Genomic DNA, 26,719 nt, shown 5'->3' with positions numbered 1-26,719 from the left:
CCATTTATATTCCTACTGTCTACACAAGTTGAGGGACCCTTGTGGTTGGGCCACGACTCCCTGGCTCTTATCAGTACATATCTATTTCAAAGCCACCGGGGAAAGAAGTAGTGGTGAATTCCTCTAGTTCACGATTTATATCCTGGATCTCTGTAGCTAGGTCTGTCTGAGACCCAAAAACCACCTCCAAGTCCGCATTCAGGTCGAAGTTTATCACGCTCAATTTGGCCAATTGGTTCTTCTTCTGGTTGGTGATATAAACGTTGACAATGTCCTTAGCCAAAACCACCAATACCAATGCAATGAGGTTACTGAGAAACATTACGTTTTCCTGAGGAACACGGGAGTTGATCCCTTTGGAGATCACCGCATTGACAAACAGCCCCAACTTTGAGGATACAAAGGGCCATGCCACCGTGGTAAGACACCGAAGTGTGAAAGAACGGTACGAGAACGTCTCGGAGTAGTCATCCTTGAGGCAAGCCTTCGCTTTAAGCATCAGCAAATATACTTTCAACCGAATATATTTGAGGATCAATCCATCCTTGAAAAGTGTCTTAAGCACATTAACCTTGCTATTTATCCACTGAGAAAGACTGTCTTCGTCTTTCTTGGGGGTGGTGTAGTCTTTAAGAAGGATCCTGATGTTGTTGAGTTTGTTGTTCAAGAGTTCAAACTCGTCAAACTCATGCTCTGGCATGTTGTTGGCAATGGTGCGAGGCCTCACCTTCATGGCAATATCAAAGTGCAATTGGTTCAAGGTGACCCGGAATAATAAGTCGTAGAGAATTCTTGCGGGTATAAGCATGGAAATCATGTTATTTGTGTTCCAAAAGTCAACCCCTTTGAACACATTCAAATACTTGTAGAACGTCAACGGATTTCTGATAACGCTTGAGACGTTATTCAATACATTCTGGTAGACAATTCGAGCGAGCTGATGATTTCCCAACGAGGATATGTATCCACTGATCATGAACTCGGCAAACCAATTGCTCAACTTGACCTCTTTATGAAAATTCTGGAAAACACATTGCACAAACGAAGATTGTCTCATTCTGTATAATATAATGGGGAGAATAGGAATCCGAGAAAACTTGAATGGGTCTATCAATCCCCGGGACAAGGCCGTCTCCAAGTTGTCGAGTCCGTAGTTGTTGGTATTGTTGGTGGTGTTAACCAAAAGCGAAGAGAGCATCGAAAGTGAACTTTGGCTAGCAGCGTTCTTAGTGAGCATCTTCACAAGAATTGGTTCCGGAACAATCCCGTTCATCATCTTCAATCCGCATGACGTGAGTGCAATGTATCCCATCGACACCACCCCGGTGACGGCAGATGTAACCCCCAAAAAGAGTCCCGAATACTGTAGCCCCTTGGAAAGCATTGATCTTACCCCGGTATTGAAGGTCAAAACTGGAGATCTCTTCATACTGAAAACAATTTCGTTTTTGCATTGGGGGCAAGGAGCAAGAATGAATACGGTTGAGCGGCGGTTGGCGGGTAAAAGTGGATTTGAAGGGTTCATCAAACTTGTCACCCAGTTGTTAAGATTGTTTGTAGAAAGATTGATCCGAATATCTGTAGTGTCACTAGGATGGCCAATTTCCAAGTCATTGTGAACGGGACCAGGTCTTACGTTCAGCGTCGAAACCAACTCATGCGTCAGGTCTTCTAAAGATGTGGGTTCAAATATACGCAACTTATCAGATGGCGAAGCGTTGAACCAGTCGAGTAAGCACTTTCTGTGAACCACAATTGAACAGGTGGAACAAGGATGAATCAAGTCACGAGCATCGTCTAAGGACCCGAAGGGAGGTACGTCGGTGTCTCCACCAAGACATAGACTGCAAATTTCTGGTTGTTCGCTCATGGTAGAGGTTGGTGGGATGTTATTTGACTCCACAAATATCGCGAAAATGTTGGGTGATAAGAGATCTTGTGAGATACTGGAGAGGCAATAATCCAGCAATACTTTATTGGTACGTACGTCATGCATGATATAAACTTATATGATACCAGTGTGGTTGCCGGTGATGTCTGTGTAGAAAGACGTCTTTACCATCCTGAACCACAAAATTTACAGGGTCATCAGTGCCATCTTTAATCCTGCCGCATAGTGGTATAATCTGGCGTCTATAACACATCCTTCTTTCTTGCAAACATCAAGTAGTTCATCTAATAAGTTCGTCAATGGAAGAGTAAAAGTCTCAATAAACTCTCCAGGCTCCAATTCGGGTTGGGGATTGATATTCTCTGGTTGAGTCAAATCCACTTCCATTGTGGTGAACGCCATGTTGGCGTTAGTTAAACCTGGATCACTGAACAATTCCACCTGGTCAAGCGTCAGACTCAACACTTTACCATGGTAACCAGTTTCTTCAATCAACTCTCTAATGGCAGTAGACTCGACCGATTCTTTCGGGTCAATGAGCCCGGCAGGCAACTCAATCACAACCTTACCGGTTGGAGGGCGGAACTGCTTGGTGAACACGATCTCTGTAGGTTTTTGTGGATGCTTTAAAAGTGCTAATATTGATACAGCGTCGGTGTTTGTGGTTTCAGTTCTGGTGGTTCTTACCGCCATTTCCCAGACTCGGTCCTGACCATTTGGGTCCTTATAGTTGATCTGACGAGTTTGAATCCATTTGCCTTGCAGAATGTCTTCCACCGAAACTAGTTGAGCCTTGTATGGTGAAGGTTTGGTCATTCTGGAGATATTTCGGATTGACTTGAGAGTCGCGGCCTGGGAACTTTTGTTTGTCAACATCATCTTGATTTTACCAGTAATCATTCAGTTGACCTCATTCGATTGGTTAGTTGAGTGCTGTTCGGTGGCCTAATATCCCAAGTATCAGCTGTTGTCAAATTATCAACCGTTATCAGGTATCAACCGTTGTCGCACTTTTTCCTTTTTCAAACATGACCCAGCAGGACCAAGAGCTCGAGCAGATCAAATCTAAGATCCAGGATCACCTAATTTCATCGGGAAATTATGACAAAATCAATAAGCAGTTGAAGTTGCAGTTGTACGAAAGTGGCTGGTATGACAAGATCAGTCAAATGGCATTGAACGAGTTACAGAATAACGATAGCTCGAATTTCGAGCAGCTTTTGAGTTTCATTAAGCCCAAGGCCGAACAAATGGTCCCGGGAAACGTACGAGAAGACACTCTTGGCCGGATCCGGGAGTACTTGGACGACGTGATCCAGTGAACCCTTTGGTGTGGGTGCATCTTTAATAGTATCGATTCTGAACTGTTCATAGAAAATACATAATTCACAGTATGGTAGAGAGTCTAGGTGGTGTCAGGGATGCTGCTAAAGAGATGTGATGCGCCAGAATGTGCTTGATATTGAATGCATGAGTCCATTGGCTGCAATACAATGGTGAAAATCCGATACATATTTCCCCCTGAGAAGCCATTTCTTGTCCACTGCCATCCTTGTCATATATTGACCCCCTACTCGCTTCTCTAAACAATTATTACGTTTATCCTATTGATGATGCCCAAGTGTGGAAAGCAAGATCGGGCGTGTGCATACCGCATCTGTCTACCCAATCACCACCGTCAAATTAATGCTGATTCTTAATGCGCACCTCTAGCAAAAAAAAATATATACCAAAACTATCCAATCCTCTTGAAAGCAATGTTTAGTCTGATCAACAGAAGAGCAGTCGGACTCGCTAGACGTCCAAACATGGCTCTCATAGCGGCCGGTGCTTCTAGAACCATCAGCTCCAAGGATTTGACTCCCAAGACTATGCCTACAGACTTTCCTTTGATGTCTCAAAAGGCTGCTTCTGCCCCAGTAGATTATGCATTAACATCATTGGACACCATTGCCAACTGGGCTAGAAAGTCGTCTTTCTGGCCGGTGACGTTCGGGTTGGCCTGTTGTGCTGTGGAAATGATGCACGTTTCTACCCCCAGATATGATCAAGATAGATTGGGGATTATTTTCAGAGCCTCTCCAAGACAGAGTGATATTATGATTGTTGCTGGAACCGTCACCAATAAAATGGCTCCAGCTTTAAGACAAGTTTACGATCAAATGCCAGAACCAAGATGGGTAATTTCTATGGGATCCTGTGCTAATGGAGGTGGGTATTACCATTATTCCTACTCAGTGGTGAGAGGTTGTGACAGAATCATTCCTGTCGATGTGTATGTTCCAGGCTGTCCTCCAACTGCCGAAGCATTGATGTATGGGGTATTTCAGTTACAAAAGAAGATGATGAAGACCTCCATCACGAGATTGTGGTACAGAAGTTAGGGGAGCATGTTTGCATATGTAATGATAGATTCATAATATATTTATATTTATCGGAGAGGTTGTAGTCGAGATAGGACCAAGAAGATGAGTTGGCGATGGATAGTATGGCTATGTGTACAAGGACAAGGGTTTCTATGAGGTTGAAGTCATTCTGCAGATACTAAAGGGAATACTATACCGTCATTCGGTGAAAGAAATTATTTGGCCATCACTGTGCTAACTGGTCCAGATATCCAGCATGGAAGTTCTCGGGACTTAAGTCTAGCTTAATGAGTTTGGAATGAATCGTTCTTATAATCAAGTTCTTCCAAGTTGTACGATCTCTTCCTATCAGGGTGTTTTTACCTTCAAAAACTTATTTCGGTGATGTTTGAAAAACTTCCCTCGTTGTACTTTCATCTACTTGGCTACTTGCTTCTCATCCTTATACCAATATATATATCCATACAGTTCTTTGATCAATAATATTGCTGCAAAATTCACAAATTCCACCAGTTTTAGACTAATATTACCAAAAGACGAGAAACTCTTCAAAAACACCCCCGAAAAAGGCAGTGACGTCTCCACACTCTATATAACACAAAGTACACATACACAATCAAACATGCCCGTTTACCAACGCTCTACTTCGCCTACCACCCCTCAACCCTTTCTCGCTCCGCACCGCCAAAAACTTTTTCGGCCCCAGTAAATTCCGGTGCGCGCACTCATACGTATGACGACTGACTTCGCCATGTGTTTGCTGGCGCACTTTTGTTAGCCCAAAGTTTGGCGTGAGCAGTCGCAGCCCACACAAAAGCAAATGACACAAAGCGGTACCCTCAATGCTCATTGGTTGAAATACCCGCTTTCGCAATCACTCATTTGTGGCCACCTTTCAGGAGGTGATTTTTTCATATAAGACACTTGGCTCGCCCCCTGATCGAAAATAATTTGCACATTTTTGTTCTTCAATAAATATGGCTAGAACTAAACAAACAGCAAGAAAGTCTACCGGTGGTAAGGCTCCAAGAAAGCAGTTGGCTTCCAAGGCAGCCAGAAAGTCTGCCCCAGTCAGTGGAGGTGTTAAGAAGCCTCACAGATATAAGCCAGGTACCGTGGCCTTGAGAGAAATCAGAAGATTCCAAAAGTCTACTGAACTTTTGATCAGAAAGTTGCCATTCCAAAGATTGGTTAGAGAAATCGCCCAAGATTTCAAGTCTGACTTAAGATTCCAATCATCTGCCATTGGTGCTTTGCAAGAAGCTGTTGAAGCTTACTTGGTTTCTTTGTTTGAAGACACCAACTTGTGTGCCATTCATGCCAAGAGAGTTACCATCCAAAAGAAGGATATCCAATTGGCCAGAAGATTGAGAGGTGAAAGATCCTAGAGATACTGGGTATGTATTTGGTTTGGGTTTATGTTTAAATATATGAGACTATTGAGATTAATAATCGTAGGGTGTGACCGATGAAAAACGCCACCAATGAGATATTGCCTATGTATGAGCCCAACTTATGCATAGTCCAAATCTCTCATCGACCGTAGTAGCTGGTGTTCTACTAGTAGTTTAGCTTTTCTGTAGATGTGCATTCTCTATAGTACTACTTTGTTTGAGTCTTCTCATCATCCTTCAAGGTAACCGACTCCATTGCCTGGATGATATTATACTCCTGTGGTTGGTCATAGCTCAGCTCGTTGTCATCTGGATACTCTTCTGGTCCCGGTGGAGATGCCAATTGAAATGCTGGAGGAAACATTTGATGAGGCGAGTGAACCACTCCTGGAGAAGCACCTGGAACAAGAGGCATTCCCATTGGCCGAGGAGGCATTTGATGGTGAGGTATCACATGAGGTGGCATACCAGGGGGAGCGGGAGGTGCTCCCGGTGGTATTCCTGGCGGTGGAGGATGAGGATATCCTCCAGCAGCAGCAGCGGCCGCAGCGGCCGCAATGGCACTGGCAGGATCGTATCCCATAGACAAGGCAGCAGCAGCTTGCATTTGGGCCGCTTGGGCAACTTGCTGTTGTTGGTGTTGGAACTTCTTATTGTTAACACTTACGCGGCCCCAACTCAATCTTACTCGGTTCCCACCAATAATGTATCCTTGCATGGACGCAATGGCGTCTTCGGCTTCTTCTCTGGTACTGTATTTGACGAACCCACAGTTCTTACCGGGAGGGATTTTGATTTGTTGTACCACGCCGAATGGCTGGAAGAGTGCAAACAACGTTTGCTCAGAAACCTCCAGTGAAAGTCCACCCACAAAAACCGTGGTGTTGGTAGGATCGTTGTACGGTTGCCCGTGTTGGTTGTTGAGAATTGGGGTTCGTGGAGGTCCCATCATGGGAGAATTAAACCCGTTGATGGGCATTCCCATTGGTGGAGCTTGTGTGAGTTGACCTTGGGCAGGGCCTTGTGCAAACATGCCAGGACTCGAAGGACCAGAGGCTCCAAGAGACGCCGAGTCACTTGACGGAGCATCTTCATCAAGATGTGCCATAGGAACTCCTGGTCCACTTCCTGGAGGAGGAAGTGGGCTGGTGCCATAGAATCCAAACGGCGTCATGTACATCATCTCTTGCGGAGGAGGTTTATCAAACGACTTTTTATTATAACGAGGGGTGGCCAAAGCCACTCTCAAAGGACGGCCTCCAAACCAGACTCCGTTCATTTCATGTAATGCCCGCTGTCGTTCCAGTTCATCTGTGAATCTAACAAACCCGAAACAACGGGACTTCCCATTTACTGGATCAGTCATAACTCGCACAGTCTTGACAGACCTGGGGAACGACTTCTGGAAGAATGCCAACAAATGGGCTTCGGTTGTAGATGCCGATAAGTCTCCCACAAACAAACTGTACTCAGGGCTCTGTACAATTGGGGCAGATAAGGTGGCCCCACTGGCCCAATTAAGCCGGAAATACTTTTTCTGATTGTCTGGATTGTTAGGAAACTGTGTTTGCAGCGGAATCGCTACATCGGGTAACAACTGACCATTAAGACTCAAGGCGTATTTGGCATCTTCAAACGTTTCAAACTCAATGAAACAGTAGCCTGAATGCGACAAGCCACCACTGTACATGTTATAACCCATATCCTGTTTGGGGATTTTAGGACGGATCAATTTAATGCTCACCTTTTTGCGGAGAATCTGCCACCACAAGTGTTCAATTCCAAGCTCATCAAGCCAAGGGTCTAAATCACCCATCCAGAGGGTTCGAGGAGTGCCGTGGGGAGACGAGACAGACACATTGTCGTCAGAAACACTACCGCCTTCTTTAGGCGCCAGGGTCTCATTCAGTGGAGTTGCAGACGTGATAGGAGGATTCGGAATGGCAAAGTTAGCCAACAACTCCTGTTCTTGTTGATGCTGCTGACTAGCAGTGTTTGTGGTGGTGGTCAAATTGACGGGGAGTTTCAAAGAGACGTCTTCTTTTGAAGGAGGATAAGACATTATGGACGTGACTTAAGAAATGGTAATACAAAAAACCAAAGTAAATTAAAAACCAAAGTAACCAACCCAAAAAATTTAAATAAACGACAGCCAGGAAAAACAGGGAATCAAATAAACAGCAAATAACTAAATCAATGATCTAGGAAGAAATTGAAAATGAAAACAACTCTGCAATAAAACAAACGGCGACCAAACTAAAACTTATACAGAACCTGGATTATGGTGTACTTGTTTCGCGTTAGATTTTTCAAAGACTTAAAGCAAGAAATCAGGTCTGTAGTGCGGTGTTTGAGGGAAAACTATCTAATTCAAGTTCAATGTTCAACACTGGAAATGAATTGTCAAAATAGTTGAGCAGTTATAAGGACAATGATAATAAGTTTTGTAAAAAAAACTGGAAAAGTCGCGGTTAAGTATCAGCAACTAAAGTTATACAGAAACAAGAATATTCACACTACCACTTCCCGTTGTTTCTGCAGTACCAACACAGAACTAGGATATTGTAAGGACAGAAAACAAAATCTGAGCTTGAAATGGGAGATTCAAGCTAGTTTTCCCGAGAGTAATTGAGAGATTTGATGTTTTTCTTGCCGGGTTTGGTTTGATGACTGGGAAAAGCTGCTATACGTGATATATCAGACCAATTGAGTTGAGATGGTTAGTTCCGGAAAGCGTAAGGCTTTTCAAATAAGTTGTAATCTTCATATTGGTTCAGGTTTGCCTCACAGGGTCCGATAATAACTTCTCAAGTGTAGATATGCTTAAGTTTGTGGGTCTTTTGCCCAAAAATTTCCAAAAGTTGACCGGGTTTGTGCTCTTGATATTCCATATCCAAAATCTCTTTGCCATGTATTTCTCCTACAAACAACTGTAATCTACTTAAAAGGTGGTCGTGCGTGCTCAGCTTTGGGGATATCAGTGATTTTGTGTCACGATTCTGATATTGATGCGCACTAAAAAGTAAACAAGCCCAGTTGTGCAATCGTAGCTTCTATCTTGAAACTATTATGACGAACGCACTATTAGAGCCGGTGGGACCAAGTGTTTCCAACGCATCTGGGACTTCTACGGGATCTTCTTCCACTAAGCAGAACATCCGAAACTTCATTTCCAACACAAAAATGTCTGAAAACAGATCTCTGGAGATCCCATTAAATACCATTGAAGAAGAACACAGATCGCATGAAGATGATATCAAAGAGTTTCAAGACGTACTTAATGAGTTTGATTTGGATATCAATGTCAATAACTCCGACGATGCTGGCGAAACCAACTTTTCTGAAGAAGAGGATCGTAAATACCACAAAAACGTCAAGTACATGGCAAACCAAGATTTTCATATTACGAACAATGAATCGTTCCCAATACTGAATCCGAATTCAATTCCCAACACTTTCAAGTATAAGTCATTTCCCAATGCCAAAACCAAGAGTCAACTCGGCTTGAATGCACCTACAACTAGAGACAACGGTCCTATGAAAACTTCCACTCTCGATAAGACTCCCGACTGGATGCCTTCCGAGTTGAATGGAGAAAGATGGATAGAATCTCCCGAGCAGGATCACGATTTAGAAGCAGATCTCCAAAGTTCCGTAAGAATCACCAAGAACCCGTCTTTGAATTTCCAGCTTCCATCCACAAATAACAGCATTATACACAACTCAAGATCCCAACAAGAAACACCTGCTTGGAAAAAGGCAAAAGAAACCTACGAGAAGCAAAGCAAGAATAATCTCCAGCAGGTATTCTTGAACTATGACAAGTCCAATGTAAACTCTCATTCGATGTCTTCCACGTTATCAACTCCTTATCACTCAATTAAGCAGAATCAGATAACTAGAGACCAGCTCAGGGAGAATTCTGAAAAGCAAACAGGGATGATAAGTATGGAGCCGTCAGCGAATATATCGCCATTGAAGTTGTTCGGCCCCGACTATAATACATTCACCCAGGGGAAGTTGAATGAGTTATTGGGTCACTTGAAGGGTCCTCCACCTCCTTTCCAGTTGAATAATACGCAACACAATAGAATAGCAGAAAATCCTCGAGAAGAAGAAGAAGCTGAACGGGGAGATGTTGAAGTTGAACAAGCTTTCCATAAACAAGAAGTCAGTCCTGAAGAATTTACTATGCACCTGGTTACAGAGGAAGGCCATCAAGACCAAGAAACCAGTGATTGGGAAGATAACACGGGGAGTACAGCTAGTGGTGAACTCACGTCCAATATGAAGCCAAGGTTGAAGACTCGAGCAATTGACAATGACATCGAGTCAAGGTTCAAGATGAAAGCCAACAACATTTTTGACAATATCCAGAAAAGAGGAGCGTTTTTGCAACCATCTAGGAGCATTTCAACTGGTTATTCACCTGCCAATGGTACCTCTATAGCTACGGTTACCTCAACTCCTAAGTTGAATAAGATTAGCAATATTGATGAAGTTGATGACCTTAATGACTTCAAAGACTCAAATGATTATTCTTCATTCACAAGTGGATTCTACGAGGAAAGTACTCAGTTTCCAAACAACGAGTCAACGAAGAACCAGTACGCTCATTCAAATGAGTATACCTCATTCACAGGGTCAGAATCTATATCTAGTATCGATCAGTCCTCGCCCGTGAGGATGTCTGAGATCGAGGAATCGAATGAGGAGGATACATCCCATTCGAATGTCAGACCAAACCACTTGAATACTTCTTTCACATACGAGAAAATCAGCGATGACAATGATGTTTATTCATCCACCGTCTCCAACATATCTAGAAGTAAAGAGAATAGTGAGGCTTATAACCAAGAATTGGAAGAGAGGGTAAAATTTCTAGAAGCCCAGTTGTCTTCTGTCAACAACTTGAAAAAGAGTATGCATTCTTTGGCTGAAGAGAACGAGCTCTTGAGGAATGAGTTGGAAAAATCCCACATTACCCAGGATAAACAGTCAGAAACTCTATCTATTGATGACTATGATCTAACTGCTGATAGGTCAATGGAAGATTTCAGAATGAAGAGAATCTCTCAACTCAAGTTGCAAAATATCAATCTAAACACAACCCCTCAAAAAGGTAAAGGAACTTTGAAACCGACTTCACTGTTACCTCTTAGTTATGAAAACATGATATTTGACAAAGAGAACCAAAGATGGATCCTGAGGGTAGATAAAGAGAATTACTTTGGAAGTCTTGATGAAATTGAAGATCTAGTGTCGGAGAGCGAGAGAGAAGAGAACGATAATACAATGGATGGTAACACCACAATCACGAGGAAGGAAGTGTCTTTCCATTTGCCACATACCGAACAAGTCAACTCGAGTCCCAACCATATGTCGGGCGATGGGGCCAATGTTACAAGATCATCTCAAGTAGGTAACATGTCTTTCAGTCAACAACAACAGAAGTTGGTATCAGTAATAACTGGTCACATGATGGAATCCAATGAGGACTGGAACAAAGTGACTGAATTTTCATTGATTGGTGAAAACTTAAGCAATGTCAAAGATTTTCATAAGTTCTTGCCTAATTTGTTGAAGTTAAACTTATCCAACAACCAAATAAAGTATCTCAAAGGACTTCCAGTCAACTTACTTAATTTGAACTTGACAGGAAACAGTATCGAAAATTTAACTTCTTTCAAAGAATTCCTTGACTTACAGAATTTAATCTTGGTCAATAACAAGTTAACCAATTGTACCAGTTTGAAGTACAATATCCATTTAACCAAGTTGAATTTAAGTAATAACAACTTGTCATCCATTGAGGGATTGAACAACCTTACGAATTTATTATACTTAGACTTGTCGATGAACGACTTGGTGGATACTATTGATTTCCTCAAGTTTAAGTTTGACAATTTACAGGACTTGAATGTTTCGGAAAATAGGATCCAAGCCATTAAGAATTTGCAGGCTGTTCCTAACTTGAGGATCTTGAATTTGAATGAAAATAAACTCACTCAATTGAGTTGCAACGGAAGGCACACTCATTTGAAGAAGTTGTTGGTGAAGTTCAACAAATTAACACGTCTTGATTTCAACAAGTTCCCGTACTTGAGAGTTTTAAGAATGGATGGTAACAACTTTGATTCAGTAAGTGGTAACTTGAAATATCTAGAAGAGCTTTCTGTGAAATGTCAGGACACTGAACTTTTGGAGAATGTGTTGAACAGCAAGTTGAGTTCTCTTAAGATCTTGGATGTTTCAGGAAACCTCCAATTCTTTCAAACGAAGATGAGAGAACACCAGTTCTTGAACGTTAACAAATTAACCTTGTCAGCATTACACTTGACTTCACTTCCACAGAAGCTCAGTCAAATTTTCCCAAACTTGATGGATCTTAACTTGAACTTTAACAGGCTTGATAGTCTTGAAGGTTTATGTGATTTCAAGCACCTCAAAAGAGTATACCTTTTGAGCAACAACCTCACCAAGATCGAGGCAATTGTGAGGAATCTAAGTGGCTCCAGGGCATCTTTGAAGATCCTTGACTTGAGACTCAACCCAGTGAATATCGATTTCTACCCGTTCGTATTCAATCCACAGGAGCTTGAAAAGGAGTCTGGAAACAAATTTGAAGCCAATAATCTTCCCATTGAGCTCGAAAACCTTGACGACATCGAGAACTTCTCAATACATTATGAAACCCTCAACAACAATGTCCATGACAACGACTGGAGCATACGAGACGAGCTCTTTTCACATGGTCTAAGCATCAACAAGGTTACTAGAAAGGTAGACTACTTGACACTTTTGATCAACTATTTCCCCAACCTCAGGAAGCTTGATGGCTCCCTTATCGACGCCGAGAAGCGCCGAGAGTACGAAAGAAACCTACATAGCACCTTAGCATAACTAATATGTACATACCCACTATCAGCCAGATTTCGCAGCCAGGTTACAATTCCGCGCAGAACGGGAAAGATTCCGCTTTATCTATCATCGACGATGTTATCGAAAAGAATCACCATTCAATGGCCCCCCGGGCCCGCTGATGAGAACACCAGCACCATGGTCATCTACTCTAAAGGAGAACACTTTGTGGATATCCGAGTGTTTAAAGATCATTATCCGGTGATTGAAGAGAACCCCAGATCCCTCAAACAGTTTACAGACACCTTCGAATGGACCATGACAGGAGATGAAATACCAATGGAAGCAGCTATTCCAGACACGTACGTGTTGCTGTTCACCCACGAAATTGACTCGCTTGCAGTGGTCAAGTCTATAGAGGAGAATATTCCAGTTGAACAGTGTTTATCAGAACCAGACGTTGGAACCTTTTGGAAACTTCCCGACTCCGAAGACCGCAAGGAAACTGGTAATATGACTAATCCTGCTACCGGAAAGAAGGGTGACTATGTGGAAATATGGAGATCTTTAAGTGCTTTAAATGCTACACCATCTGAAGATGTGAGGGAAACCCCCCACGACATTGCCAACGACAAGAATTTGCATGTCTTGCGTGTATTAGATAATGAACAGTTCGAGGGCCAGTTTATCCGGTCTGGTGCTTGGTGTCAGGGACTTTTATATGACAAATTGAACAAAATCGTGCCATTGAACGTGGTGAGAGGGTATTTTGACGGAGAAAAGTGGCAATGGCTCATTAAGTACGGTAGTTTCAATTTCCCCGTATTGTTTAGCGGCTCAATTGGTGATACCATCGATATTAACGGAGTTGTATGGAGTTGTATAGAGTAGAATAAATGGACCCACACACGACCGTTTCTCACCGCGATCGCTCGCTTTATCGATGGTGATGGAAAAATATTATCCTTACTATCAACCTGGTACAATCAGATAGATAAGATGTCCGGAGAAGGCTAGTATGTAAGCAGTTACAGCACAGGGACAATACATTTATGGTGAAGAGCAAGAGGAAGGCGGTAGGGCGGATCAACTCGCTAACCGCCAGAGACACGTATTCTTCGTCGCCCTCCAACGCCAGCAGTGAACCATGTTACTAACACCACCACAGTTTATTTATACTCGCCGTCGTGCTCAACGCCGTGAACTTGTTCGCACAGGTGTTCTTCACCATCATGTACTCGGACTTGGAGTGTGACTACATCAACCCGATCGAGTTGTGTAACAAGTTAAATCCTTACTTCATCCCTGAGGCAGGATTACATGGATTTATGACCGTTTTGTTTTTGGTCAACGGATACTGGTTTGTCTTTTTGATCAATGCGCCATTATTCGCTTACAATGTCAACAAGGTCTTGAACAAGAGCCATATGTTAGACGCCACCGAGATTTTCAGAACTTTGTCCAAACATAAGAAAGAGTCGTTTGTCAAGTTGGGATTCCATTTATTATTGTTCTTCTTCTACTTGTACAGAATGATCATGGCATTGGTTTCCGACGATATGTAGAGATTGTCACCGAGTTCCAATGGTCTAGCTTAGGCCCAAATACTGGGTTTGTCATTATTCATCAGTCTATATATATGTATCTATACATCCTTTGGTTCTTCAATATTGTAATAAATAAACTTAGTTAAGACCACGGTCGATATGCTCCAACGTCTCGTTGGTCTGTGAGAGAGTCACTTGGAGGCCATTGATGGGGTTGAACAACTGGTCAAGAATGGTGATTTCTCGGTCAATGCTTGAGATATGATTACCAGAACTGCTGGACGACGTGGCTTGGGATCTGAGTTCATCAAGCTCGCGAGTGAGGCTTATGAAGCTGTCATATTTGCGTTTGGAATCCAGAAATTGGCTGCGAGTCTTGTTGAGATCGTTCATCACATCCGCGTAGCTTCGTCTGATCTCAAAAATGTTTCTTCTCATCTCTTCTTTCTCTTTTCGAACCCGGTTGATCTCGTGGACAAGGTCGTGAATACTGCCGTGTACGTCGGCCAAGTGGTTGAGGTAGTCGAGCAAATGGGTTTTAAAGTCGTTTTGAATCACTTTAGGGTTCTTCAAATCGGTGGGGAAATCTGGGGTTTCAAATGTCTTTACGAGGTGTTTGAGCACATCGAGCACGTTTACCTTCAACCGCTTGTCTCTGTTGATATCGACTATGAGTCGATCGATATCGATGTTAAGCGGCCGTTGAACCGATTTTCCTGCTTGTGCTTGTTTAGTGAGAGGCACTGGTTTTCTCACTCGGCTCAAAGAACTCATACTGGCCACAGACTCGCCAATTTGGGCGGTTCTTCGGCGCTGGCGCCGGGTAGCAATCGAGCCGTCGCTCAAGTCGACAGTGGTGTCGACGGGGTTGCTGGTGCCCTTTCTGGGTCTTCCTCGAGGTCTTTTAGGGGCTTCTGGCTCTACCGACGGAGTTTTTTGCTTTTTAGGCCGCCCTCTCTTGCGTACCACTGGCGACACATCGCCGGGGTCGGAACCGCCGTCCACGTCCACGCTGGGGGTAGCGCTGGTGGATCTGGGCAATTCGCTATTGTTCTGGTCGAAGTTTTCTGGTGCCGATGGGATTTGGTGTGGTGGCTTGTAGAAAGTGCCAGGACTGATTTTGTGTGACTCCAGACGTAGTTTGGGTAAGTGAGTATCTTCATTTAAAGCTGATTCTAGCATTTTTAGATTGGGAGAGATCACGAGAGGTTTGGAGGTGATTCGAAGAGGCGTCACATGGACGGTCCTCAGACTGAAGGAGTTAGTACGGGGTTGAGAGGAGGGAAAGACATGTGATGTTGAGTGTACGTACTCGGCGCCTCTTTTTCTAGCTTCTATTTTGGAGTGCCTGTCAGCCATGGGATAGTAAACAAGGAGGAAGCGCGAAGAAGGCGGCTGCTGTCCGCACTGCGAGAGCTAGCGACAGCTGGTACGAGTGGCGGTACGAGCACCGCGAGTTGGTGCCACGCATAAGGCAAGTAAAAAGAATAACACCGTTATACTAACACCATGACACGGTACATGCGACCATGACATAGCACACAAGATACAAAAATACCACTCCCATCACCACATACATTTTAGAAGTTGATATTGTATTACTAGAACATCTATATAACTTATTGTTGGGCAAAGTGCTCCAACAACATGTTTCTTTCTTCAGAGTCAGCACCCCAGTTCTTGACAACAACACAAGAAGCTCCAACAACCTTTCTGGCGTTACCTTCTCTGTCCAATTGACACAAACCGGCCCATTCACCCAATTGTTTGGCATCGGAAACCTTGATCAAAGGAATCTTCTGTTCTGGCTCGTTACACAAAGCTTCAACCAACTTAACGATGGATTCTTCGGTAACGGATTCACACAAAACACATAATTGGGCTTCTCTTCTGGACAAAGCCTTAGAAGCTTCTCTCAAACCTCTGGCCAAACCGTCGTGGACCAACGAGGTTCTCAAGACAACCTTCAAAGCGTCTTCGATGGAGATTTCTTCGCTTTGTTCGACAGCGACTTCTTCGATGATTTGTTGTTCTTCAACGTCAGACATTTTTTTGTTTATTTAGTAGTTTAGACTTCTTCGACAGTTATCTGCTCAGTACTAAGGTATAAAGAAGAGCAGACATTGAAATTTTTCACTGTGCGCGGTGGGTGAGCAGAGGCCGCAGTCACAGAAATTGATGGGTACCTATGTGGAGGGCGCGCGCCCTCCCGGTTGCTGCTGTCTATTCGCATTTTCTTGTTTGCAGCAGTCTACCATTATACATTGGTTTATTAATATCTAACTTTACAACTCCATCTCGTTAGCACCAAACGGCTCGTTGTGGTCGTCTTCGTCGCTTGAAGCAATGGCGTTTTCATCGTCGGTAAGGGCATTGGCCTTGATAGTTGATACCGTTTGAGGCTGCTGATGGAATCCAGCACCATCAAAAGTATCATCTTCATCCTCAAAGTCCACATCAAAGAAATCATCGTCTGCCCCGGTTATACTCAGGTACAAGGTCTTACACTCGCTTACAATCCCGTCATAACTTATTTCGGCAGATGGCATATTGGTAAAGATTATTTCACCACAGTCTTTAGGCTTCCTCAAAGTGACATTGTTGTCTTTAGTGGGATTGAGCACGTTCGACAAGTCATTGGCCACGTACGTCTGTTGCACATATCCGAGCTTGCAGATAATCTCGAGTTTTTCCTTGGGCACAAAGTTTTGCAACGACTTACCCAACTTTACCGAGTTGACAACCACTGGAGTTCCTCTTTCACTTATAACAAAGTCTTCTTCGCCCAACACATCGTCCAAGTTGTTGGATGATTCTCTCAATATGGCCGCTTCCATCTTATCTAGAGCACTTTGCAAGTCAAGCTTGGCTTTGGCCTTATCTTGTTCAAAGGACGTCAAATACCAAATCGAGTGACCATCGGGACACACACCACTTCCACCGTTTTGTACCAATGCCTGGATGCCTTTAGAGTTATCTGAAGGTAATGAATGTGGAGGGAACACCACCACAGCTGAGGATTCCAGGTTCGACATCCATTCCTTACAATCTTTTTTCACCACTACCACCAATCGGTTGATGTTTTTCATGGGCAATGCCTCAGTGATTTCATTGTAGGAAGTCTGTAAGAATTTAGGAATTTGGGTGGGTGACACCACAAGCTTTTCATTGATCCGAACGCTACTCTTGTCACTGAATTTGGCCACTTTTTGCAGCGGATCGTAATCAACCAATGTGGTGTTCAATTTGTAGGTAGATCCTCCTACAGCGGCACTCCTACAGAACCCCTGGGAAATCTCACCAGGCCCTCCGTATTTCAGCACCAATACCGGGAAATTTCCGTACACGTTGAAAGACGTCAAATATCTCCGTATTCTGGCAAGGGCCTCAGGAGTTTTACTGGACTCTTTGGTTGCAAGCCCAATGGAGTACACCAACTCGTTGATCTGGGACTTCTCCAAGTTGAACTTCTTCTTCAAAAACTCCTCGATCGGAACCTTGGCGTTCTCAGTCAAGACCTGCCGCTTATCCTCGTCATTGTTGTCTTGCAACACAAACTTCAAAAACTTCATCAAATATCTCTTTGTGACCAACGATAACGATTGGTCAGTAAAGATCTCCTCCTTAGACGTAGGGTTCGAAAACTTGGCGGCAAAGCTGTCGTTTTCAAATATGTGGAAGTTACTCAAACTCTGGAACTCCAAGTACTTGTAGACCCGGGACTTGACCAATAAACTCAATAGGTCCGACTGGGCAAACATGACTTTAGGCGTCAAGTCAATACCGTAGTCCTTGCTCTTATACTTGCTCGTGGGAAGACTGAGTTCTCCTGATACATATACCTGAGCATCTTCAAAGTGTTGGATTTTGCCTCCGTTGACCTCCTGACACCACAGTTTGATTTGTTCAATTGTCAACGTCGAGTTCAGGTCACCATAACATGTTTTGTTGTCGATGTGTAGCACATCCACACCCTGCCATGATAACGATGCCGCCAATATGCTTTCTACTAAGCCTGTTCCCATGATCAATACATCGCATTCATCCAAGAGTAAACTGTGCGCTTGGGGTTTCTCCAAACCCGCCAAGTGCGGAATCACATCAGGCGTATAGGAAACGCTGGGGCTTCTCTCGGCCACCAGCTTGCGTCTTTCCACTTTGTTTAAGCTGGTCATTGGAACGTCAAAAACTATTCGTGTTCAAATGTGAGCAATAAGGTGCTCAACTGGGGTTATTCTGAGTAATTTATGTTTTCGCACTGGTCGCGGCGAATTTTTGCATACCAGCATGAGTAGTTTAGATAAAGAGGAACTGAAAAAACAGAAGGGTTCGTTGCTCCTCGCATGGCAGGTGCGTGACAAGCACTGTCTTGTGATCGGTGCCGGAGATGTGGCTTTGAGCCGGGTGCATCACATGATCAAGGCCCAGGCAAACATCACGGTGGTGACAGGCGATTCAAGAATTCATCCAGAAATTCTTGAATTGTACGACTCAGGAAAGATTTTTCGGCTCGAGAAACGGCCGTATCAGTCCAGCGACTTGACGATGTACCGCCAGGGCGCCAGCATCTCGTTCGACGTGGAATCGCTTTCTGAGGACCAATATGCTCAGATCATCGAGTACAACCACAAACACCAATTCGAAGTGGTGTGCTGCTGCATTGACGACCATGAGTTGTCGACCAAAATCTACTACCAGTGCAAGGTGTTGGGGCTCAACGCCAACATTGCCGATAAACCCGAGCTTTGTGACTTTTACTTCGGCAGTATGATCAACAAGGACAGTCTTCAGATCATGATTTCGACGAACGGGAAATCGCCACGGCTTCTGAAGATGATCAAGGACACCATTGTCAAACACATAGACTGTGACGCCAACAAGGCCATTGATAATTTGAATTTGGTGCGGTTCACGTTGAGACTGAGGAAGTTGCTGCAAAATGATACGAGCACCATCGAGCTTCGCATGGCATGGATCAAGAATTTGACCGATTTTTTCACGATTTCGCAGTGGAGCGAGGTGGACATCAATGACCATAATGTAAATATGATTGTGGATTACTACCCTGAGTATCCACCACGGGAGTTTGAAGCATTTCAGCATCTATTGCAAGGTCTGGGTCCAGAGGGGGCAGAAACCAGTACATAGCTGGTTCCATGGTCTAGCGGTATGACGTCTCCTTCACACGGAGAAGATCCCGGGTTCGATCCCCGGTGGGATCATATTTTTTCTTTTTTTGGGGATTTGCATCCACCGTAGGCATGGCAGGTGTCTGTGCCGGGGAACCTACGACTATCCTTATCTAATTTATACATTATCACCTAAACTTTTCACCTCTTTCGTACTCTTCACCTAAAATCTCACATTGGTGCTGATATCCTCATGCACAAAAGACTTGTTTCCACCGGCACCCTTATACTCAGCCGCTATATGGCCATTTCCTCTCAACTGGTATTGGTAGCTCATCAAGCCCTCCAACCCCACTGGTCCTCTGGCGTGGATTTTGTTGGTGCTAATTCCTACCTCAGTACCAAACCCGTACCTAAAACCATCAGCAAACCGCGTGGAACAGTTCCAGTAGACTCCGGCCGAGTCCACGCCCTTCAAGAACTTATCGGCATTGGCCTTAACCTCGGTCAAGATGCAATCTGTGTGTTTGGACGAATGTTGGTTGATGTGCGAAATGGCATCCTCAAGAGACTCGACCGATTTGACAGAGATATCGAGCGACAAGTACTCAAAGTCGAACGCGTCTGGACCCGCAGCCTCCACCCCATCAGTGCTGTCAAGCTTGTCCAAAATTTCAGGCGTCACGTGGACGGTGACCCCGGCATTTCGAAGTGCTTGGTGGATCTGGTTCAACTTTATTTTGTCTTGAGCAACCGACTGGTGCACCAACAACTGCTCCACCGCATTGCAACCGGCTGGGTAGTTTGTCTTGGAGTCGACAATGATCCGAACGCTCTTGGCGATGTCGGCAGACTCGTCCACAAAAATAGAGCAGATTCCATCGGCATGGCCCAACACAGGAATCTTGGTGTTTTCCTTGATGTTTCGTACCAACAGGTTGGAGCCTCGAGGGATCACCAAGTCGATGTACTTGTCCTGTGACAACAAATCACCAACTTCTTCTCTGCTTTCAATCAACTTGATGGCATCTTTTGGCACTTTGGTGTGGTGATCCAATACCTGATTGACAATGTCACTCAAGATTTTGAACGTCTGGTACGACTCCTTGCCCCCCTTCAAAATAGCGGCATTTCCCGACTTGATGGCCAAGGCGGTGATGTTGGCGATAACCTCGGGACGGGACTCAAAAATGATTAATAATACTCCGATGGGGGCGGTGACTCGGTACAACTCCAACCCTTCATCCAATTTCCTGGCCAACGTACACTTTCCGATGGGGTCGGGCAACGCCGCCACATCCAAGATTCCTTGGAGCATCGCGTCAAACTTGCCGTTGCCGCTCAAGTCGAGTCGTTTAATCAAACTGGACGATAAGTTGTTGGCGGTCGCACTGTCCATATCGAGTTTGTTGTACTGTAAGATCTCATACTTACGGGCCTTCAAGCCGGCATAGATCTGGTGGAGGGCATCGGACCGCTCCTCGTTGCTCAACGTCTTCAACACCGAAAATGCCGTGTTGGCCTCTCTGGCTATAGTCTCTGCCATCGTAGAGTCACAATTTATCAAGTTTTTCACGCCGCAGTCGCACTCAACCATCACCATATTTGAACCACGCAGGTATCGATTAATTTTTGTTTGTTACAACTCGGCGGATTCTGATCTATTTACAGTACACATTGCCACCGCCAATTCGCACCAGCAATCCAACCCCGGCGTTTCATTCACTGTACCGCATCTGCTCCCCGCCAATTGTTGTCTGAGCTTTTTTTGTTTTGGTGATGTATTCTCCTAACAATGGTGCCAGACACCTGTCAAATCCGTTCACCGACTCGAGCAACCTCATCGACCTCGATGCCGGCAGTCTGAACATCCAGGATGCTGACACAAATCCATACGACCGTGTTCCAGCGCGATCTGAGCTGTATGACCCATTTCAAGACCATTTTGTGGTTGATGATGATGCTAGTTTTGAGGTTGACAACACTCACCACAATGGACCGTACGACGCCAGTGCAGATACCAGCGCTCGGAGTGGCCCGTTGATGGGCTCGACACCCGCCCAGAAGAACCGTCTCTTGTCTGGGTTTCGAAATCCAAATGCCAATAATAACGGATACGTGGGCATGGAAAATCCGTTTGCTGACACTGCTACAGCTGCCAAACCCAAGATCAACGATACTCAGGAGGCTTCAGACTTTGACATTCGTCGTATCTTCCGCCGGATGAAAAATACCGTTACCGGTAAATCACACAAAAACCTTGAAGAAGACTCTCACGAACACAAGCCACCGAGACATATACATATCATGAGCCACAGCGCCAACTCATCGGCTGGCTACTACGGTAACTACATTTCCACCACCAAGTACAACTTCGCCACCTTTTTGCCCAAGTTTTTGTTTGAACAGTTCAGCAAGTATGCTAACTTGTTCTTTCTCTTCACATCGATTATTCAGCAGGTACCCGATGTTTCACCCACCAACAGGTACACCACCATAGGAACATTACTTGTGGTATTATTGGTGTCTGCCATCAAGGAAATCATGGAAGATGTAAAGAGGAATCGAGCTGATAACGAGTTGAATAACACAAAGGTGTTTGTGCTTGATGCAGCCAATGGCGACTTTGTTGCCAAAAAGTGGATCAAAGTGCAAGTCGGTGATATCGTCAAGGTGCTCAACGAAGAATCGTTTCCCGCAGATTTGTTGCTCTTGAGTTCTTCTGAACCAGAAGGATTGTGCTACATTGAGACTGCCAATTTGGACGGGGAAACCAACTTGAAAATCAAACAGTCCAGGCCAGAAACTTCATATTTGGTCAATCCTCGATTTCTTGTCAGCGATTTGTCGAAGGCAGAAATCATATCCGAACAGCCCAATTCATCTTTGTACACTTACGAAGGAAACCTTCAAGGTTTTGGGTCCACTAGGAGTATCCCTATGACTCCCGAGCAATTGCTTTTGAGAGGAGCTACGTTGAGAAACACACAATGGATTCATGGAGTGGTGGTTTTCACGGGCCATGAGACAAAGTTAATGAGAAACGCCACGGCCACTCCCATCAAGAGAACTGACGTCGAGAGAATCATCAACATCCAAATCATTGTGTTGTTTTGTCTTTTGATTGTTTTGTCATTGATTTCGTCAGTGGGTAACGTCATCAAGACACAGGTGAATCGAAGTTCGCTAAGTTATATACACCTCGAGGGAACTAACATAGCTGCGTTGTTCTTCAAGGACATTTTGACTTATTGGATCTTGTTCTCCAACTTGGTTCCAATTTCTTTGTTTGTGACGGTAGAGATCATCAAATACTACCAGGCCTACATGATCGGTAGTGATTTGGACATGTACCATGAAGAAACAGATACTCCTACCAATGTGAGAACATCGTCACTTGTTGAGGAGCTCGGTCAAATTGACTACATTTTCAGTGACAAGACTGGTACTTTGACCAGAAACATCATGGAATTCAAAACCTGTACCATTGGTGGAAGGTGTTATATTGAGGACATACCTGAAGATGGTCATGTTCAAGTTATAGATGGAATTGAGATCGGTTACCATACTTTCGATGATTTGAAACAAGATTTGAATAATACTTCCAGCCAACAGTCTGCAATCATCAACGAGTTTTTCACCCTCTTGAGTGCGTGCCATACCGTCATCCCCGAAGTGAACGAAGTGACGGGTGAAATTAAGTATCAAGCTGCATCTCCTGACGAAGGAGCCTTGGTTTCGGGAGCTGCTTCCTTGGGATATAAATTCATTATCAGAAGACCAAAAAGCATCACCATCGAGAATACCTTGACGGGTATCCAACTGGAATATGATTTATTGAACATCTGTGAATTCAATTCCACCAGAAAGAGAATGTCTGCCATCTTCAGATGTCCTGATGGTGTGATTAGACTTTTCTGTAAAGGAGCCGATACTGTGATCTTGGAAAGACTTTCTGATATTGAAGAACAACCGTTTGTCAATGCCACATTGCGCCACATGGAAGAGTTTGCTGCTGAAGGCTTAAGAACTTTGTGTATTGCCTCGAAGATTGTTTCTGAAGACGAATACCAAGCGTGGTCCGCTAGGTACTACGAGGCTTCTACCTCATTGGAAGACAGACAAGACAAATTGGATGAAGTTGCCGATTCAATTGAAGGTGGGTTGTTCCTTTTGGGAGCAACTGCCATCGAAGACAAGTTACAAGATGGTGTTCCTGAAACCATCCAGACATTACAAACAGCCGGTATCAAGGTTTGGGTCTTGACCGGGGATAGACAAGAAACTGCTATCAACATTGGTATGTCATGTAAGCTTTTAAGTGAAGACATGAACCTACTTATCATCAACGAAGACACAAAGCAAGAAACCCGGATGAATTTGCAAGAAAAATTGGACGCAATTCTTCAACATGGCGGAGATACTGACAATAATGCCCTAGACTCTTCTTTGGCACTCATCATTGACGGCCATTCTCTTAAGTTTGCATTGGAGACAGATTTAGAGGATTTGTTCATTGAATTGGCTTCTAGATGTAAGGCAGTTGTATGTTGTCGTGTTTCCCCATTGCAAAAAGCTTTGGTGGTCAAGATGGTGAAGCGTAAGAAAAAAGGATCATTACTCTTGGCCATCGGAGATGGAGCCAACGACGTTTCCATGATTCAAGCGGCCCACGTCGGTGTGGGTATAAGTGGAATGGAAGGTATGCAAGCTGCTAGAAGTGCCGATATTTCAATTGGCCAGTTTAAATACTTGAAAAAGCTTCTTCTAGTGCATGGCTCGTGGTCGTATCAACGTATATCCAATGCTATCTTATACTCGTTCTACAAAAACATGTGTTTGTACATGACGCAGTTTTGGTACGTGTTTGCCAATGCTTATTCGGGCCAATCGATTGTGGAATCATGGACTTTGACCTTCTATAACGTTTTCTTCACAGTGTTGCCTCCTTTCGTATTGGGGGTGTTTGACCAATTCGTTAATGCCAGACTACTCGATAGGTACCCCCAGTTGTACCAATTGGGACAGAGCCGAAAGTTTTTCAATGTGACGGTATTCTGGGGCTGGATCATCAACGGCTTCTATCACTCAGCTGTGATCTTTGTATGTCTTTACTTCATCTACCACCATGGAGACCAGCTCTCCAGTGGATTGGTGGTGAACAACTGGTCATGGGGGACAGCTTTATTCACCACTTGCACTCTTACAGCCTTAGGTAAGGCAGCACTTGTGGTGACGATGTGGACCAAATTCACCTTGGTGGCCATTCCAGGTTCCTTTGTGTTATGGCTAGTGTTTTTCCCAGCGTATGCCACCATTGCCCCGTTGATCAATGTGTCGCAAGAGTATAGAGGGGTGTTGAATGCAACATACCCATCGTTGACGTTCTGGGCTACTGTGTTTTGTGTACCTGTGTTATGTCTTCTCCGGGACTTTACCTGGAAGTTTTACAAACGGAGGAATAACCCTGAATCGTATCACTACGTTCAGGAGATGCAAAAATACAACATCCAAGATCACCGTCCTAGAATGGAACAGTTCCAAAAGGCTATCAGAAAAGTCAGACAGGTGCAAAGAATTAAGAAACAAAGAGGGTTTGCGTTTTCCCAGGTCGACGACCAGAATCAGGAAAAGATCATTCGGTTGTACGATACCACCAAGAAAAGAGGTGTTTTCGGAGAATTGCTGGAGAGTACTTGATAGCTTGTATATGAATATAACGGTTTGACCCCCGGGCACGACCATGTAGTTGGATCCAAAGCGCGCGATGGAAAAATGACTATTAGTGCTAGCATGAGCGACAAGGTGAATACTGCAGCCACAGAAGCTACGAAAGCTCCCAAGGAGCTGAAAGCCGGCGAAAGCAAGTCCCAGGAACCCACTGAGGGTGGTGCCCTCTCGAACAAAGAGCTCAAGGAATTGAAAAAACGAGAAAAGGCTGCGAAGAGAGCTGCTCAGAAGGAGGCTCAGGGAATCAGTCCTGAACAACAACAGAAACTTGCTGAACAGAAGAAGGAGAAGAATCAGGAGCGACAGATGGCTACCAATACAAACTTGCGGAAGAAATTGGACCTGAGCTTGATCAAAGACGACAACAAGAAGAAGATTCCTGCGATGTTCAGTCATTTGGAAACCCGAGAACAAAGAAACGCATCATCTCCTTCAATTTCTCATATTGTTCACCCAGCCATTTTGTCGTTGTCTTTGAAGATTTCAAGCTACAAGATTGTGGGCTCAATTCCCCGGTTGACCAGCATGCTAGAGGTGTTCAAGACAATCATAAAGGACTACAAGACTCCTTCTAACACATCTTTACAAAGACACTTGACGGGACACTTGTCGCACCAGATCGAGTACTTGAAGAGTGCCCGGCCATTGTCAGTGTCTATGGGAAATGCTATCCGTTGGTTGAAGCAAGAAATTTCTCATATTCCGTTAGATCTTAAAGAGCTTGAGGCCAAGACCCTCTTATGCGAAAAGATCGATGATTTTATCAAGGAGAAGATCGAGTTGTCCGACCGAGTCATCATCGAAAATGCCTCAAAGCACATCACCAATGGGTCCACAATCTTAACGTTTGGCCATTCACAGGTGTTGGAACAGTTGTTCAAATACTGTGTGACCGAGCAGAACAAGATGTTCAATTTGGTGATAGTAGACTCCAGACCGTTGTTTGAAGGCAAGAAGTTGTTGAGAAACCTTGTTGACACCCACTACATGCCTGGTTCTGAAGAGGTGGGGTCTGAAACCACGTCGGAGGTGAGTAGCATTAGCAGCCGTGGTCCTAAGCCCAAACCCATCACTCAAGACTTCATCAAAGTGCACTACGTGTTGATAAATTCGTTATCGTCGACGATATTAGAGGACGTCGACTGCGTGTTTTTGGGTGCCCATGCCATGTTGTCGAATGGTCGGCTCTATTCCCGTGTGGGAACAGGGTTAATTGCCATGATGTGCCACAACAGAAACATTCCCGTGTTGACGTGCTGTGAGTCGGTCAAATTCTCCGACAAAGTGCAGTTGGACTCGGTGACCAACAACGAGTTGGCGGATTCGGAGGACTTGCTCCAGAATTTGAATGGAAAGGAGGCTCCTAAGAAAAAGGCAGTGGCATTGGAGCAGTTCATGAAGCAGTTTGAACACAACGAACCACAGGCACCTGTCAAGCCCACCCAGAAGGGCAAACTGCAACCGAAGAAGATCACGGTGGGTGAAGAGGAAAGAGACAGTAAGCATGAGTCCCCTTTGAAGGACTGGAAGAATATCCCCAACTTGAACATCTTGAATATCATGTACGACTTGACTCCTCCCGAGTACATCAAGAAAGTGATCACCGAGTTGGGGGCGTTACCACCTTCCTCTGTGCCTGTGATCTTGAGGGAGTACAGAAGCACATAGCTTTGTGTAGATAATATATCATCCGTACAATCGAACACTAAAGTTTGCAGCCGCGAAAACTCAGATTTCGCAGCTCGCGTATTTTCATCACCTTTTCGCCACCAGTGTACAAAGTACAAATCTAGTTTTGCAT

At 44.3% G+C, this 26,719-nt stretch overlaps 14 protein-coding genes and 1 non-coding gene across 15 annotated transcripts; 8 read left to right on the top strand and 7 right to left on the bottom strand. All coding sequences in view use genetic code 12, as the record gives it.

Moving 5' to 3' along the window:
* Positions 1-70: 70 nt before the first annotated feature.
* On the bottom strand, positions 71-1,870 carry PSN45_005206 (uncharacterized protein; the record flags this gene model as incomplete). The annotated part of the gene is made up of 1 exon (XM_006685599.2): positions 71-1,870. One exon carries the CDS (start codon positions 1,868-1,870, stop codon positions 71-73), a length of 1,800 nt encoding a protein of 599 aa, XP_006685662.1.
* Positions 1,871-2,077: 207 nt separating this feature from the next.
* On the bottom strand, positions 2,078-2,707 carry YSA1 (ADP-ribose diphosphatase; the record flags this gene model as incomplete). Its single annotated transcript, XM_006685890.1, has 1 exon — positions 2,078-2,707. One exon carries the CDS (start codon positions 2,705-2,707, stop codon positions 2,078-2,080), a length of 630 nt encoding a protein of 209 aa, XP_006685953.1.
* Positions 2,708-2,919: 212 nt separating this feature from the next.
* On the top strand, positions 2,920-3,213 carry SUS1 (SAGA histone acetylase and TREX-2 complexes component; the record flags this gene model as incomplete). Its single annotated transcript, XM_006685598.1, has 1 exon — positions 2,920-3,213. One exon carries the CDS (start codon positions 2,920-2,922, stop codon positions 3,211-3,213), a length of 294 nt encoding a protein of 97 aa, XP_006685661.1.
* A 486-nt stretch (positions 3,214-3,699) lies between these two features.
* On the top strand, positions 3,700-4,275 carry NdufS7 (ndufs7 ubiquinone oxidoreductase subunit; the record flags this gene model as incomplete). Its single annotated transcript, XM_006685597.2, has 1 exon — positions 3,700-4,275. The coding sequence occupies one exon, from the start codon at positions 3,700-3,702 to the stop codon at positions 4,273-4,275; it is 576 nt and encodes a 191-aa protein (XP_006685660.1).
* A 959-nt stretch (positions 4,276-5,234) lies between these two features.
* HHT3 (histone H3 h3.3) lies at positions 5,235-5,645 on the top strand (the record flags this gene model as incomplete). The annotated part of the gene is made up of 1 exon (XM_006685595.2): positions 5,235-5,645. One exon carries the CDS (start codon positions 5,235-5,237, stop codon positions 5,643-5,645), a length of 411 nt encoding a protein of 136 aa, XP_006685658.1.
* Positions 5,646-5,859: 214 nt separating this feature from the next.
* On the bottom strand, positions 5,860-7,713 carry NGR1 (Rrm; the record flags this gene model as incomplete). Its single annotated transcript, XM_006685593.1, has 1 exon — positions 5,860-7,713. One exon carries the CDS (start codon positions 7,711-7,713, stop codon positions 5,860-5,862), a length of 1,854 nt encoding a protein of 617 aa, XP_006685656.1.
* A 1,121-nt stretch (positions 7,714-8,834) lies between these two features.
* Positions 8,835-12,554, top strand: PSN45_005200 (uncharacterized protein; the record flags this gene model as incomplete). The annotated part of the gene is made up of 1 exon (XM_066158442.1): positions 8,835-12,554. The coding sequence occupies one exon, from the start codon at positions 8,835-8,837 to the stop codon at positions 12,552-12,554; it is 3,720 nt and encodes a 1,239-aa protein (XP_066014539.1).
* A 156-nt stretch (positions 12,555-12,710) lies between these two features.
* Positions 12,711-14,077, top strand: PSN45_005199 (uncharacterized protein; the record flags this gene model as incomplete). Its single annotated transcript, XM_006685887.2, has 3 exons — positions 12,711-13,379; positions 13,503-13,528; positions 13,681-14,077. 3 exons carry the CDS (start codon positions 12,711-12,713, stop codon positions 14,075-14,077), a joined length of 1,092 nt encoding a protein of 363 aa, XP_006685950.2.
* A 120-nt stretch (positions 14,078-14,197) lies between these two features.
* On the bottom strand, positions 14,198-15,418 carry PSN45_005198 (DNA-binding transcription regulator; the record flags this gene model as incomplete). Its single annotated transcript, XM_006685591.2, has 2 exons — positions 14,198-15,311; positions 15,372-15,418. The coding sequence occupies 2 exons, from the start codon at positions 15,416-15,418 to the stop codon at positions 14,198-14,200; spliced, it is 1,161 nt and encodes a 386-aa protein (XP_006685654.2).
* A 260-nt stretch (positions 15,419-15,678) lies between these two features.
* RPS12 (40S ribosomal protein eS12) lies at positions 15,679-16,107 on the bottom strand (the record flags this gene model as incomplete). The annotated part of the gene is made up of 1 exon (XM_006685590.2): positions 15,679-16,107. The coding sequence occupies one exon, from the start codon at positions 16,105-16,107 to the stop codon at positions 15,679-15,681; it is 429 nt and encodes a 142-aa protein (XP_006685653.1).
* Positions 16,108-16,344: 237 nt separating this feature from the next.
* MRS6 (Rab proteins geranylgeranyltransferase component A) lies at positions 16,345-18,234 on the bottom strand (the record flags this gene model as incomplete). The annotated part of the gene is made up of 1 exon (XM_006685588.1): positions 16,345-18,234. One exon carries the CDS (start codon positions 18,232-18,234, stop codon positions 16,345-16,347), a length of 1,890 nt encoding a protein of 629 aa, XP_006685651.1.
* Positions 18,235-18,346: 112 nt separating this feature from the next.
* Positions 18,347-19,207, top strand: MET8 (Bifunctional dehydrogenase and ferrochelatase; the record flags this gene model as incomplete). Its single annotated transcript, XM_006685587.2, has 1 exon — positions 18,347-19,207. One exon carries the CDS (start codon positions 18,347-18,349, stop codon positions 19,205-19,207), a length of 861 nt encoding a protein of 286 aa, XP_006685650.1.
* Positions 19,208-19,209: 2 nt separating this feature from the next.
* On the top strand, positions 19,210-19,281 carry PSN45_005194. The gene has a single exon. It is a non-coding gene; the product is annotated as a tRNA-Val (tRNA).
* A 130-nt stretch (positions 19,282-19,411) lies between these two features.
* PRO2 (glutamate-5-semialdehyde dehydrogenase) lies at positions 19,412-20,734 on the bottom strand (the record flags this gene model as incomplete). The annotated part of the gene is made up of 1 exon (XM_006685586.1): positions 19,412-20,734. One exon carries the CDS (start codon positions 20,732-20,734, stop codon positions 19,412-19,414), a length of 1,323 nt encoding a protein of 440 aa, XP_006685649.1.
* A 233-nt stretch (positions 20,735-20,967) lies between these two features.
* Positions 20,968-26,586, top strand: DRS2 (aminophospholipid translocase; the record flags this gene model as incomplete). The annotated part of the gene is made up of 2 exons (XM_006685584.2): positions 20,968-24,880; positions 24,950-26,586. The coding sequence occupies 2 exons, from the start codon at positions 20,968-20,970 to the stop codon at positions 26,584-26,586; spliced, it is 5,550 nt and encodes a 1,849-aa protein (XP_006685647.2).
* Positions 26,587-26,719: the final 133 nt, after the last annotated feature.

Source organism: Yamadazyma tenuis, chromosome 7, assembly GCF_029203305.1.
Source record: "Yamadazyma tenuis chromosome 7, complete sequence".
Taxonomy (NCBI): Eukaryota; Fungi; Ascomycota; class Pichiomycetes; order Serinales; family Debaryomycetaceae; genus Yamadazyma; species Yamadazyma tenuis.
The sequence above is the reverse complement of the archived record's forward strand: the minus strand, read 5'-3'. Positions and strand labels throughout refer to the sequence as shown.